The sequence below is a fragment of the Passer montanus genome, unplaced genomic scaffold (assembly GCF_014805655.1).
Source record: "Passer montanus isolate IOZ18808 unplaced genomic scaffold, ASM1480565v1 scaffold69, whole genome shotgun sequence".
Taxonomy (NCBI): Eukaryota; Metazoa; Chordata; class Aves; order Passeriformes; family Passeridae; genus Passer; species Passer montanus.
The window spans coordinates 2840746-2854594 of NW_024372036.1; the positions used below are offsets into that span (position 1 = coordinate 2840746).

General features: G+C 47.5%; 1 protein-coding gene across 2 annotated transcripts in view; it reads left to right on the forward strand.

Annotated features, from left to right (window-relative positions):
- The window catches only part of SLC37A1 (solute carrier family 37 member 1), a 35373-nt gene extending 32780 nt beyond the window's left edge, over positions 1-2593 (forward strand). For both annotated transcript variants that reach the window (XM_039729404.1, XM_039729405.1), the window contains exon 20: positions 60-2593. In XM_039729404.1, the coding sequence (XP_039585338.1) occupies positions 60-75 (16 nt within the window). In that variant the 3' untranslated portion in view covers positions 76-2593. The remainder of the gene's footprint in view (positions 1-59) is intronic.
- The last annotated feature ends 11256 nt before the right edge of the window (positions 2594-13849 follow it).

A 13849-nucleotide genomic window follows, 5' to 3' on the forward strand; every position in this document is an offset into this window, starting at 1 on the left:
CCTGCATTTTGGTGTCTGTTCTGCCTCACAGCTCAGCTTTTCCTGCTTTTCTTCCCCAGGTTCAAAGAGCACTGAGCTACCAGAGCTGGGATGAGGAGTGTGCCAGTGGATGGAGCTGCTCCCTGAAAGCCCCTGGGACACCTGATTCTGTATTTGGAGGGTCTCTGTGTGGTGAAGAGCCCTGCAGGTTTGCTGGGAGCAGTGTGAGACAGTGGTAAATCCCTGAAGCTCTGATTTTTGCACATGAATAAGTACCTCAGGATGGCCACTGTTCATCAGAGAGGAGATGGGGACTTGGGGAGGGTTTCAGCAGCACACCTCTACTGAGCCAAAGAGAAATACCAAGTGCCTTCTTTATTTCTTTTAATAGGGTGTTTTTAATTGAAACTATGAGCTGTGTGTTTGCCAACAACCAAGGCAAAGCTGGAGCAGGAGGAAGGTGAAATTTTAACAGTCTGTGAGTGACTGTCCCAGGGTCAGTGAGCAATGTCTCTTAAGTCATCTGTGTACACTGAGAGCATCACTTTACAGAGGACAATATCAGCTGGTTATTAAGATGTGCTGCTGTTAGGGTTTGAAGCTGCTCAGACAATAATCACCTGGCTGTATTATTGGTTTTTAGCTACAGTTCCACTTCCCAAGGATAGCATCCAGCCTTTTGGTAGGTTATAAGATGGAATTTACTCTTGCTGTGTACTGCAGTTAGCAGTTTGCACAGATCCTCTGGATGGATGTTAGTCCTCCATGAGGATTATGCAAAAACAAAAAGACAGACCTAAGCAACAAAAAGCAGTTTGAGTCAGAATTTCCAGTGGGGGCTCTAAAGATTTTTCAGGGCATTATAAAATAGTTGTGCATTTTAACTTCCCTGCCAGGCTGGGCTGACATGAGAGGGGTTTCTTTGGGGTGGCAGAGAGCTGTGACTGAGCAGGGGGAGCTGCTCTGGTGCCCCCTGGCACAGGGCTCCCTGTGGGGCTCCAGTGCTGCTGTGTGCACGTGGAAGTCATCATCACATCTGGGCCAGAATATCCAGAAATCTCTCCCAAGTGGCTCTGGGTTTCAGATTTGGAGCCAAAATATCAGAGGAGAAAAATTACCTGTGTGGGTGGTAGTCTGCAAGAGAACATTTGAGTGTACCTAGTGCTACCCAGAAAATAGATGGTTTAATGTCTTCAGAACATATCATTTCTTTGTACAGCTGTCTGCTTTGCAAACAGAATGTTTCTGTGATTTTATTTTGCCTTTTTTTTAAAAGATGTACAAAGTGAAAAGAAATCTTTTTTTTTTTTTTTGTATGGGGTGTTTATACTTGGATCACAAAGATTAGGTAATTTAAACTGTGTGTTATCCTGAAGTGTATTTATTAAAGCTCTAGGCCTTTGTCTTGCTCTATGCTCTTAAGTTTTGTGAGACAGTGCAAGAGTCTTTACACTTGATTAGCAAAACACTTTAAAAACCCTGCAAAATATTCAGGGATGTCCCATCAGCTGCTGCTAACTCTTCATTTCCAGGGCTGTTTGTACCTGCTCAGTGTTGGAGTTGCTTCACTGGTTTGATGCAGCACGTTTGATCATCCTTGACCTGAGCAGTGTCAGAATGGGCTCGTTTTTGTCTGTTTTGCTGGGCAGAGGTGCAGGGATGGCCCCACAGGGACTTAGGGAAGGTGCCAGGTCCTTGCAGGGAGCTCCAGGAGGGTCCTGTCCCTGCCCTGACCCGGATGGAAGGTTGACCTGGCACATTTTGAGTAAACCAGGGAGGATTCTCAACAACTGAGCTCAAAAATCTGTGCAGTGCTTGGGCTGTGGTTGAATGTGACAGAATTGTGCAGCAATGTTACTTGGAAGGGCTTCCATCCTCCTGGGATGGGAAACTGCTCCTGGAATGTCCCAACTGCCTGTTAAACCAGGCTGAACCTGGGGCACTGCTGAAACAGCATCTGATGGGGCAAAAATAACATTTCAGCCCAAAAACAGCTGTCCTGGCACAGCTTCAGTGCCTGTGTGGGGAGGGAGAGATGGATGGAGAACCACTTCAGCTGGGGATTCCAGCCCCCTTCCCCAAAAGTATGTGTTGAGCTTTATACTAGTTTGCCGAGACAGTTCAAGCTCTGCTGTGCTCAGATTTTGAGAAGCTGTCCCCTGTGGACTGAAGTCTGATGTTAAAAAGCTTTTGGTTGTATTTCTGAAGATATTTAAGTGTATTTTACTTGTTGGGGCTGCTGCTGTTATTTATTTATTTATTTGAGTAGCTTTTGCACTGCAGTGACTCGGGTATGGGGTAATGACAGATTACGTTTCAGTTCCTCCAAGCTGCAAATCTGTTGGACAAATAGATTTGGTTTTCTATTTTAAAAAACCCTAAATGTCCCCCAAATAGTGAATAAACTGTGTGTTTTGTTAGTATCAGGTGTTTATATCTGGAAATGAGCAAGACTGACAGAATTTTGTATGTAAAATTGTGAGTGACCAGTAGGTACAGCCAAATTTAAATACAACTGCAGGGTTGGTTTCTTGATTTTCTTTTAATGCTGATTATTGTGAATTTTATCCATTCACCATCCTGTGTTGAATAAAAATAGATTCTGTTCCAAACAGAGAAGTGTTGAGTACTTTATATTTTACCATCTCCCTGAAGAAATGCTCCATTTCTTGGTTGGAAGGACAGACTTCCCTCCTGGGACATTTGCCTGACTCAGGGGCTGAGTGTGGCTCCTATGGTGACTTTTAAGGTGACTTTTTTTATTGTCTGCTTTGCTTGCTCTTCAGTGTATATGGAATTGACATGGAAAAGCTTCATCCTTTCTCTCTAGCACTGATCATCTCCAACATTTATTGTCTTGTGTTTGTGGGGGTTTTTGTGCCTCTGCCTGACATACAATGTCCAAACCACAGATGCACTGGGGGAAAACTGATTGGAAAGGAAAACAACTCCTGGTTACAGAATTTCTGATCAAAATGTGCCCGAGGTGCCTCCTAGGAATAGGCAAATAATAGCTGGGGGCCTTATGAAAGAAGGGAGACTCAAATCCCAATTCCTGTTCTGCCTGATGGGGAGCAGGCAGAAAATGTGAAAATCTTCATCAGAGCCCTGGCTGTTGCTGGACAGGCTGAGGGGGTTTGTCTCTGCGTGTAGGAAGGGTTTATAGGGTGGGAAGAAGGTAAATAATTAGCAGGGACAGCAGTGTCGTGTCCATAATTTGCTTTGACACTCCTTTTGCCTCTAATTTCTACAAACCCACTCCGTGCACCAAGACTTAATCCCGTGTGTTTTGCTAGTAAGGGAAATTCCAGAAGGGATCCTGCCATTCCTTTAAGGAGATTATTGCACATGCTCCTGGCATAACATCCTTGGAAGAACAGTGGGAATCCTCCATGTGCTGTGCCAGTGCTGTGCTGCCTGAGACTCTGGCTGAACTCGTGTTTAGGCTCGGGTTCTTTGGTTGCTGCTGGAACGTTTCTGCAGCAGCTGATGCCTGGGGTGGTTTGTGCTGCTCAGGATTAGGCAGGTGTAAATTAAACCAGAGGGTGCTTAGAGCTTTTGGAGGCTGGTGGTTTTCATACAGAATTAATCTGGGGAAGATTGATCACAATTGCATCAAATGATGAGGCCCGGGATGGGTAATGGTGGCATTCTCTGGTCTGAATTAATGCATGGCCTGTGTATTGTGTAAATGTTAGATTAGATTATTTCATGGTTTGTCCCAACCTCTGACAGGATGTTCTGATTGCTGACCTACACCCTTTTCACCTTGGAGCAAGGCTGGTTGGGTTTTGTTTTGCTCTCTGCTGAGCCAGTCAGGGGATGCTGGGGACACGTCCTGATGGTGGGGACACGTCCTGATGGTGGGGACACGTCCTGCCCTGCTGTCACAGCCTGCAGGGGATGCTGGGGACACGTCCTGATGGTGGGGACACGTCCTGCCCTGCTGTCACAGCCTGCAGGGGATGCTGGGGACACGTCCTGATGGTGGGGACACGTCCTGCCCTGCTGTCACAGCCTGCAGGGACTGCAGACACTCCTGGGGGTTGTGTCTGCTGCTCTGGGGACCTTGAACTACTTTTGCTGCCGTGCTGAGTTAAAAATGTGACTGTCATCCTCATGGCTGGGGAGAGGGAAGGGGAGGGTTTAACTGCTGGTAGAATTCAGCCTCAAGTCCAGTGACCTGAAGAGCTGGGTTGTGTCTCACTGCCCAAGAGCTGAATAAACTGGTTTGTTATAAAGTGTTAGTTGTTTGCTCCTTTGTCTCCCTTCTTTTGGTTATTTTCCAGTTTGGAATAAGGAGATAATTAGTTGATGCATGGGGTGTTTGTTTTTTTGGTTTTTTTTTCTCTGTAATTCCTTTGTCTACTAGTTCCCCTTTGGCTGCAGTGAAACATTGGCTGCTCTGTAAACTGGGAATAAAAGAGCCAAACTTTCTTCAGCATATTTCAGGATCCTGCTCAACTCCTGCATCAGGAGATCAGCTACAAAAATGTCTGCCAAATCTCTTGATGCTGTACTAATGTTGAGGATTTTCAGGATGTTTTCTTCACCTCCTGATGATACTGGGGTAGGGTTTCTCTCCCTCCTTCTCTTACAAAGCAGCTGACAAACACCCACATTTCCACAATATTCCCTTTGGTCCAGTTTGTTTCAGCAGAGGAGAACACTAAACCAACTTCACATGTGCTGCCATGTAGGAATGAACTTTGGAATGCAGTTACAAGGCTGGAGTTATTCTCAGTTTATCTGGTACCTAAACCCTGAGCAGGTGGTCTGAATTTCATGGGTTATTCAGAAACCAGCAGCTGTTTCCAGTCTTGGGGCCAGAACTGGAAGCAGCAGCCTGAGTTTGCATGTTGAAACAAAGTGATCAATAATAATAATCATGTCAGAGTTCTCCCCTTCTCCTCCCTGGGATGTGAAGGGTGGTTGGTGTGGGCAGCCCCTTGGGGACACGTCCTGATGGTGGGGACACGTCCTGCCCTGCTGTCACAGCCTGCAGGGGATGCTGGGGACACGTCCTGATGGTGGGGACACGTCCTGCCCTGCTGTCACAGCCTGCAGGGACTGCAGACACTCCTGGGGGTTGTGTCTGCTGCTCTGGGGACCTTGAACTACTTTTGCTGCCGTGCTGAGTTAAAAATGTGACTGTCATCCTCATGGCTGGGGAGAGGGAAGGGGAGGGTTTAACTGCTGGTAGAATTCAGCCTCAAGTCCAGTGACCTGAAGAGCTGGGTTGTGTCTCACTGCCCAAGAGCTGAATAAACTGGTTTGTTATAAAGTGTTAGTTGTTTGCTCCTTTGTCTCCCTTCTTTTGGTTATTTTCCAGTTTGGAATAAGGAGATAATTAGTTGATGCATGGGGTGTTTGTTTTTTTGGTTTTTTTTTCTCTGTAATTCCTTTGTCTACTAGTTCCCCTTTGGCTGCAGTGAAACATTGGCTGCTCTGTAAACTGGGAATAAAAGAGCCAAACTTTCTTCAGCATATTTCAGGATCCTGCTCAACTCCTGCATCAGGAGATCAGCTACAAAAATGTCTGCCAAATCTCTTGATGCTGTACTAATGTTGAGGATTTTCAGGATGTTTTCTTCACCTCCTGATGATACTGGGATAGGGTTTCTCTCCCTCCTTCTCTTACAAAGCAGCTGACAAACACCCACATTTCCACAATATTCCCTTTGGTCCAGTTTGTTTCAGCAGAGGAGAACACTAAACCAACTTCACATGTGCTGCCATGTAGGAATGAACTTTGGAATGCAGTTACAAGGCTGGAGTTATTCTCAGTTTATCTGGTACCTAAACCCTGAGCAGGTGGTCTGAATTTCATGGGTTATTCAGAAACCAGCAGCTGTTTCCAGTCTTGGGGCCAGAACTGGAAGCAGCAGCCTGAGTTTGCATGTTGAAACAAAGTGATCAATAATAATAATCATGTCAGAGTTCTCCCCTTCTCCTCCCTGTGATGTGAAGGGTGGTTGGTGTGGGCAGCCCCTCACAGCTGAGTGACAGGCAAAACCTTTGGAAGGGGTGAGTTCCCTCTGAATTTTCCACCAAACACAGTGCTGTTCTTTCTGCTGCAAGGACAGGGTATTATATTCCAGTCTGAGTCACCCAATTTCATCACAGGCCACACGAGGCTTCAGCTTAGGAAGTACAGCAGGTTCTGAATTTTATTCTTAAATTGCTCAGATCATCTGGTTGGAAGCAGCTGGATGCTGTGTCCTTCTGTGGCAGAATCTGCAGGTTTGGTTTTATACTGAGAGCTAACAATGGGATTCAATTTAGCCATTGCTGTTAAAAGTCTTTATAAAATCTTCCTCCCCCTCTCCCTCTGGCTGCAGCTTTTCAGTTACATAAAAGGAAGACAATATGGTGAAAAAAAGAACAAAAGAGGTAAAAAAATATCTCAAAAGCATACTCTTTCTTCCAGATTTTGGTCACTTGCTTGGCACCAAGGGAGATCCACTATCACAGCTGGTTTGTGTGTCTGCCTGTAAATCTGTGCAGTTGCTGAAAGCACAGAAAAATAGAAACCTCTGGGTTTCCTTGCTCTGATTTTCACAGTGGCAGTTCTCAAAATAGATGTCCCCAGCCCAAAAAGGCAGAGCCAGGGTGACTGACAAATCTGGGGTGCAGGAGAGAAGCCCAAGGATGTTTGGTTTAGGACAGATACCTGTGTAGAGCTAAATTAGAGCGATTAAATTCCCACACAAATCCCTGTCAGGCATATCATGAAGCTCTAAACTTACCCCAGGTGTCAGCAGATAATCTTCTGAGGAGGGTGAAATCCAGCAAAGCACCTAGAAATGGAGCTGGGATGGATGAAATCCCGTGAACATCTGAAGCAGAACTAACACATGCATTTGTCACAACAATATTCACTATCATTTGAAATGAGACCTCCTGGTAGAAAGGTTGCAGATGATGTAAGCCTTACAGTAACAGGGAAAACAAAGCTCCCCTGTTTGCCTGCCTGAAATCCTCTAATGAAATAATGCATCTGTCAAAGCAGCATCTAAATGTCATTCCTCTGTGTCATCAGAGGGGAAATGTTATTCCAAAATGCAGACTACTTCCCATACACAGGGTTTTTTCAGGCTTCCCAGACCCATAAAAGCAGTCAGAAGGTATGATTAGCAGCTCTGGTACATTCACCTTGTGCATCTCTGTAAACATCAGGAGCTGCCTTCTGCATTGTTTTTGCTGTCTCTGTTTTTCAAGCACAATTGGAATTGTACACTTCAATGGGTTCTGCTTGGAACCACAGCAAAAAAAAAACAAACACCCCCATGACAAACTGCCTTGCTGGTCTTATTTTTGAGGAAATAAATTAAATAAACTTTAATGGGTTCTGCTTGCAACCACAGCAAAAAAAAAAAAAAAAAAACACCCCCATGACAAACTGCCTTGCTGGTCTTATTTTTGAGGAAATAAATTAAATAAATAAATTAAAATGTAGTGCTGTGTGCCTTCCATGCGAGTTTAGTATTCTGTGGCATGAGTCTGTTTTCAAGCAAGTTTGCCCAGGCAATTACTTTGTGAATTACAGTTTGATTCACCCAGAGTCAAATCCTGGGTTGTTTTGGAGCAGCCTTTGCTGGGCTCTGCCTGTGCAGATATCTGAGCTGCCTTGCTGCTTGTGCTGCAGGCTGGGCTGGCATGCCAAGGGCAGGATGCCTTCACAAAGTGATCCTGAGTGATGGCTTCAGGAGGATTTGGTTGAGTTTAAACCTCCTTGGCTTCGGAGTGAGAGGCAGGGCTGGTTTCTGAAGCCAGCAGGCCCCCAAGGGATCATGGCCAAAAAACCAGGGAACAAATGCACCCAGGGAACAGCAGAGGCAGCACTGGGGAGAAACTGGATCCCAAAGACAGTGGGGTTTCTCATGGGTAGTGCTGGGCTATCTTAATCTCGTTGGAGGTTTGGGTATCCTTGCAGAGGATTCAGTGGGAATTCCTAAAATTAACACTCAGCAATGCTGATGGTGATGTTTGTTGCAATGTGATGCTGTAACACGCTGGCAATATTTAATTCATGGAGCCACCAGCAGTCTCAGTGTGTGTGTGTGTGTTTGAGGGGGAAGGAAGCCTGCTCATGGTGCAGGTTATGCCTTCAAGCTTTGCAGAGACTCTCCCAGACAGGGCTGTGCTCACAGCCCTGCACACAACCCAGGGCTCCACTGAACAGCAGCTCCCCTTCTCCAAACACACCCCCAGCCCCAGCCACTCACCCTGGGAGTGTGATGTGCTCGGGTGGGAGGAGGGAGAGCAGCGTGGAGAAATAAACCAGACCAAAAGCACCATTTTAGCAAGAGAAACAAAGTGCTGTGTTGCCCTTGGCTCTCTCCCCAGTGCCAGCGTCAGGCGCGGACGCGCTCCAAGGGAAGCAGGGCTTGGGTTCCTCTGCAGGAATCCTGGGTGATTCTGGGCTGTGCTGCTGCCCCTGGGCACAATTCCTTGGGCAGAGGGAGGCAGAGAGCTGGTGGTTCTGCTGGCAGAAGGGCTGGATGGCAGATTGGAGGGAGATTGCTCCCCTTGGATGAAGCAGGGCAGGGGAGGAGTGCGGAGCCAGGCGGAGAGTGGGGAGCAGAGATGATGGTGATGCTGCAACAGCAGCAGGGGAAAACAAATGAGAAAAAGTGCAGGAAAAAAAGGTGTGGGTTGTTAAAAAGAGCGGGCACAACGTTGTGCTCTTTTTAGTGGAGGGCTCCTGGGTTTTCATCTTATTTCTGTGTGTTTATTTCTGTACGTCCTTGATCTCAGTTCCTTGATCTCAGTTTCTTGTCTGAAAACCTCCTTCCTGCCTACTAGAACCTTTTAGGCAGGGGCTAAGGTCCAAGCAGAGGAAAGCCTTCACATCCAGTGTCCAGCTTGTGAGCTGAAGGTGAGAGGACAGGATTTAGGGGGGAAAAATGAATTTGTGTGAATCCAGTGAAATCCATTCCAAGATGAAGGAAAAGGAGAAAGAGGAGGATGAAGGACCAAGAAGGAGTCATGGCTCCAGCTGTGTTGTGACTGGAGAGGGTCCAGCCTCTAACAGAGCCCCTCAGGAAGAACCTTCTCACTAAAAGGTTTGCCTGGGGCACCTCTAAGAATAGGAAGGTACAGGAGGGAAGGGGAGGCATGGGCTGAAACCCAGCACTGGGGTGAAAATCTGGGTTGTGTCCAATCAAATGGAGGCTGGAGAAAGCAGAGTGAAAAGTAATCCGAAAATAAAATAAAATTCAAGTTCTCTATGAGGCACTCTCTCCCCCCATAAGCTACTTCCCTTTCATTTTCTGCATTACTTCAGCACTGCCCTCTCTCCTGACCATACCATTAATCCATGATGTTTACTGTTTCCTCAGGAAATTGGATTGTCTTACTGCATGAAAATCTCAGTTCAATTTTCCTCAGTGAGAGTTTCTGGCTCTCAGAGTTCTAGAGGGAATCTGATGTACCTGACATGGATGAACAGTCAGGTTCAGTGGAGACAACCAAAAAAAAAAAACCCAAAAAAAGAAGAGGCACAAATGTGTTATTGGAAGGCAGACAGTAATGATTTGCCATCCAATCTTTTTAGTTCCTTTGGTTGTCATGACCTGGGACTTTTGGAGATGGTAGGAACGCTCTGGAGAGTTGTGTGACTCCCAGGAAAAGGGACACTCAAGTACTCGTAATTTTGGGAATTAGTTAAAAATGTCCCTGTTTCATGTTGGCTTCCAATGTTCTGGCAGAGCAGATCAGACAGTTTCAGTGCTGCTGGAGGCTTTTGTCATCTTTTTCACATGGATTCTGTGACAGTTTTTTGGCCTCCCTCCCTAAAAGCTGAGAGACTCTTTCATCTCTTCTATTGAGAAAAAGTTCTTCTGCCCGTTGATGGAAACAGCCCTGCACAAAGAGAACAAAAATGAGAAAATACCTACATCACAGGAAAAAATGTCATCTATCTGAGAGATTATCCAGCTATTTATGAAGACTGGTATTTTGAAAATGTTAACACGGAAAGTCTAATTTTCAATGTACTTCAAAGAACTGTGCAAAGTCTGCTTGACCCTCCAGGAACGACAGGCTTGACCCTCCAGGAATTCCACATGACTGAAGTGATGCTGCTGAGGGAATATCTTCCACCCACTGAAAAGCAGCCCCAAGCAGTGAAACCCTCTGCAGACACTCCTACTGCTGTGCTGGTGCTGTTGGAGGGGGTGGAGAGCAGGCAAGGAGGCTCCCAGGGGTGAGGCAGGCAGGGATCACCTCGTGCTCTGCCCATGCCAGGTCTCTGGCCCAGCTCTGTGAGCTGTGGGACAGATTGCACCAGGCTGGCAGCAGGACCAGCAGCCCTCAGCCTTTGGGTTCATCCTTGGCTTGCCAAGCTTTGGGGATGTCTGAGATCTGCTCGTCAGGGAGATGCAGGAGCTGATTTGGAGCTGATTTGCAGTGAGTCACTGCACAGCTCCGAGCTGCTCACATGGCAGCCTCCCAAAACAGGCATCTGAAGAAACTTCACTTTCCTGCACCACATAAAATGCCAGGCAGCTTTCTTCAAGTGGAGCCATCTATCCCTCCCCTCCAGCCTGGGATCATGGGCTGCAGCCCCTGCTCAGACTTTGCTGCCAAGAGCACCAGCCAACCTTGCCCAGTGGAGGGAATTGATTTTTCCACTTCTTGGCCATCATCCCTCTAAATGATCTATTGGGTGACTCCAGGCACACTTAATTTCATTTATTTTTTTCTCATCAGCTCTTGAAAGTTCCCGTTGGGTCTCTTAATTTCTTCCATAACCTTATGAAAACACAGCTCTGGGAGCTGGGCTTTCCCAGCAGCTCTGCTCCAGGGATGCAGCAGGGTCATTACAGGCAGCTGGGGCCCCTGTCTGTCTGTGTGTCTGTGTGTCTGTGTGTGCTTTGCCCTGCAAGCTCCACGTCCTGCAGAGGTGCCTGGGACAGGATTCTTGGCTCTCTCCTACTTGAAATGAAAGCCCAGGAACAGAGAGCTGGATTGAGGAGATGGCAGTGGGAAACAAAGAGGTAGGAAATGGAAAGCAGAGAGGGAAGGGAGGCTGGAAATAAAGCAGAGAGGATGCAGTGGAAAGGAGGGTGGCCAAGGCTCTCTGCAGGCACAGCATGGCACGGGGCGTGGAGATTCCTGGGGTCCTGTGGCTCCTGGAGGTGAAATTGGAATTGGATTCCACTGGAAAGTGGAGCCAGGATGGAGGGTGGGCTGTGCCAAGGACCTGGTGCCTCTGCTCTAGTGAAGGAAATGTTTGTGGAGAGTGAGCTCCTTCCACACCCAGCAGGGAAAGGCAGTGGGTCTGCACTGGGAGACCTTCAGGAAACCAGCCTGGCACCTGGCAGGAACTGCAAGTGGTGCAGAAAACAGATCACTGAAAAAGCTGCTAAAACAGAGCAGGAGGAAAAAGGTTTTTTTTCCTCAATAGACAAAAGAGAAAAGCCAAGAAATGCCAGATGTTGTGTTGGACAAGTGGTTTATAAAACGGAAGGATTGCCCATGGCTTGAGCACTGCACACACGGATATTTGTGAGGTACAGGGATGGCTGCTCTCACTTCCAGAGGATTTGAGCCCATTAACTGGCTCTGAGTGTTGAGACACAGCAAGGATTGCTGGTAGGCACCAGAAATTTCCCTGCAGCTGTAAAGAGAAAGAAGGCAGCACTGTCACCGGGGTGGCCAAGGCTGCTGGGGTGAAGAGCAGAGCTGGCTCCTGGGTGAGTAATCCCACATCTCCCACCCACAGAGCTCTGCCTCTGCACCCCAGTGCCCCGGACCAGCCACGTCAGATGTCACAGCTCCCTCCAGCCCACGTTCCTGGGGGTTTGCCATGGAAACCAGCATGATGGCTCTGCTGTGTGGACTGGGAGTGGGGCTGGGGTGAACACCACCTCCAGGGTGTTCAGGGCCTGTGTGGACAAATCCTATAAAGGTCCTAATATTAATAATCAGTCATTCTCTAATTAACATTCACTATGATCACTTCCAGGACTGGGCCTGTGGAAATCTGGCAGGGTGTAAAAGAAATGTGCAAAGAAGTGAGGTAAAATTTCCATGTGCAGCACGCCATGTTCTTCCTGTGGGTTTGTGGAGAGGAGGGAGAGCTGGAAAGGTCAGTGGTGCTCTGCATGGAGGAGCTCCCACTGCCACAGCCACCACTTGGCTGTTAACAGCATAAATGAGAAAGTTCATTCCTGCAGAAAGCCTGCATGACTTCAGGTCTGTGGGGGAAAAAAAAACCAAAAAAAACAACCTCGAAGCAAAAATGGCAAAGCACCAAAGAGGGTGAAAAGAGAGAAGAGTGAGTGAAGCAGGGAGAAGAGGAGCTGTGGGAGGGAAAGGAAAACCTTCCCAGCTCCAGGGGCAATCTGGCATTTTGGCAGGTTGGAGCATGGGGAGGTGAAGCAGCACTCAGGGCCCTGTGGGGACAGGGAGACAGACAGACAGACAGACACAAGAGACCTGCAGCAGAAGGGATTAATGGGCAAAGAAAGCACTTGAAGGCTTAGATATGGAACTGGTAATGAAAAAAGTTGATTTCAAAGAAATGCTATTCTCTGTTTTTAATTCTAGGCAAACTTTTTTTCGAAGTACAAAATCTTTCACCGGAAGTTTTCCATTTCCTGGCTCTTTTCCCCCCATTTCAATCCCTCTGAAGATCCCTGCTGTGCAGTCCCCAGGTCTGGATGTGCACACAGCGGGTTGCAAGGGGCACTGAATTTTTTGACAGCAGCAGGAAAACCAGGTTTGAGAGAGGCTGAGCACAGAGACCTCAGGGCTGGGGAAAGGCACAGATGGAGGGGACAGCAATGGTGCCACCCCACCCCAGGCCTGCACGGAGAGTGACTCGAGCAGCTCTTCTCATCCTTAAAGCTTCTCCCTCGCCCTCTGAGCAGGGTTTGCAGCAGGGGGAGATCTCAGCCCGTGCAAAGCCAGCCTGGCTGAGCTGTGCCTGGACAGCAGCGAGTCCCAGGGCAACGTGGGAGCTGAACATCCTCTGGTTTCTCCTTGGAAACCCTAAAATCTGCCTCTGCACCACCCACATGGAGCTGACACAGGGCTGGGAGACAGAAGTGCCTTTGTCACTCCTGGGGAGCACCCCTGGGTAAGTGACACAGCTGGGGCTCTGCCACATCCCCTGTGCCCAAGGCTTGACCCTGCAGTCTCCAAAAGGCACATTCCAGGCTTGGAATGACAGAGGGAGGAGTGTTGGCCTCAGTAAAAAACACAGGGGAGGCAAAGCAAGCTGTGAAACACCTGATGTGGTCAGGGGCACAAGAGCCTGGTACTGCCCTGAGCTAAGGCAAGTGATGGAAAATCATTGCCTGGCACCGTACTGCTTGGATTTGGTCTTGGATTTGAAGGATTTGATGATAGGATAATGCTTCCCAATAATCTTTCCCCACATTGCCCAGTGTATACTGAAATAAGGAGACTCTGGAAGGTTAAACCAGCTCAAGGCAGTGACCTGCTGGAGCTGCACGCTCTCTTTGGTGAATGTTATCTTTTGTCTTCTTTCAGGCTTGGTCTTAAACTGGGCCTTTGATTGCATCAGGCTTTTGTCATCATTTCTGAGGGCTCAGCTTTTGAAGATTCACTTCTTCACAAAGTTCTTGAAAAGAGCAGTAGTCAGCAGTTGTACAGCAAAGCAGTTTTTCCAACAAGTGTTAATGTAATTAGGGAGAGGGGGATGTGTGCTGGAGCTTAAGAAACACAATTTTAAATACACAGGGAGAGTAGATGGGACAAGGACAGTGGAGAGGCAGACTAGGATCATCACCTGGATTTCAGAGCTTGTCCTTTGCTGACTGGAGAAGCTGGCCACATTAAAAATAAATAAAAATCAAAAAGTAGATTCTCACCAGTGTGAGACTCTGGTCATTAG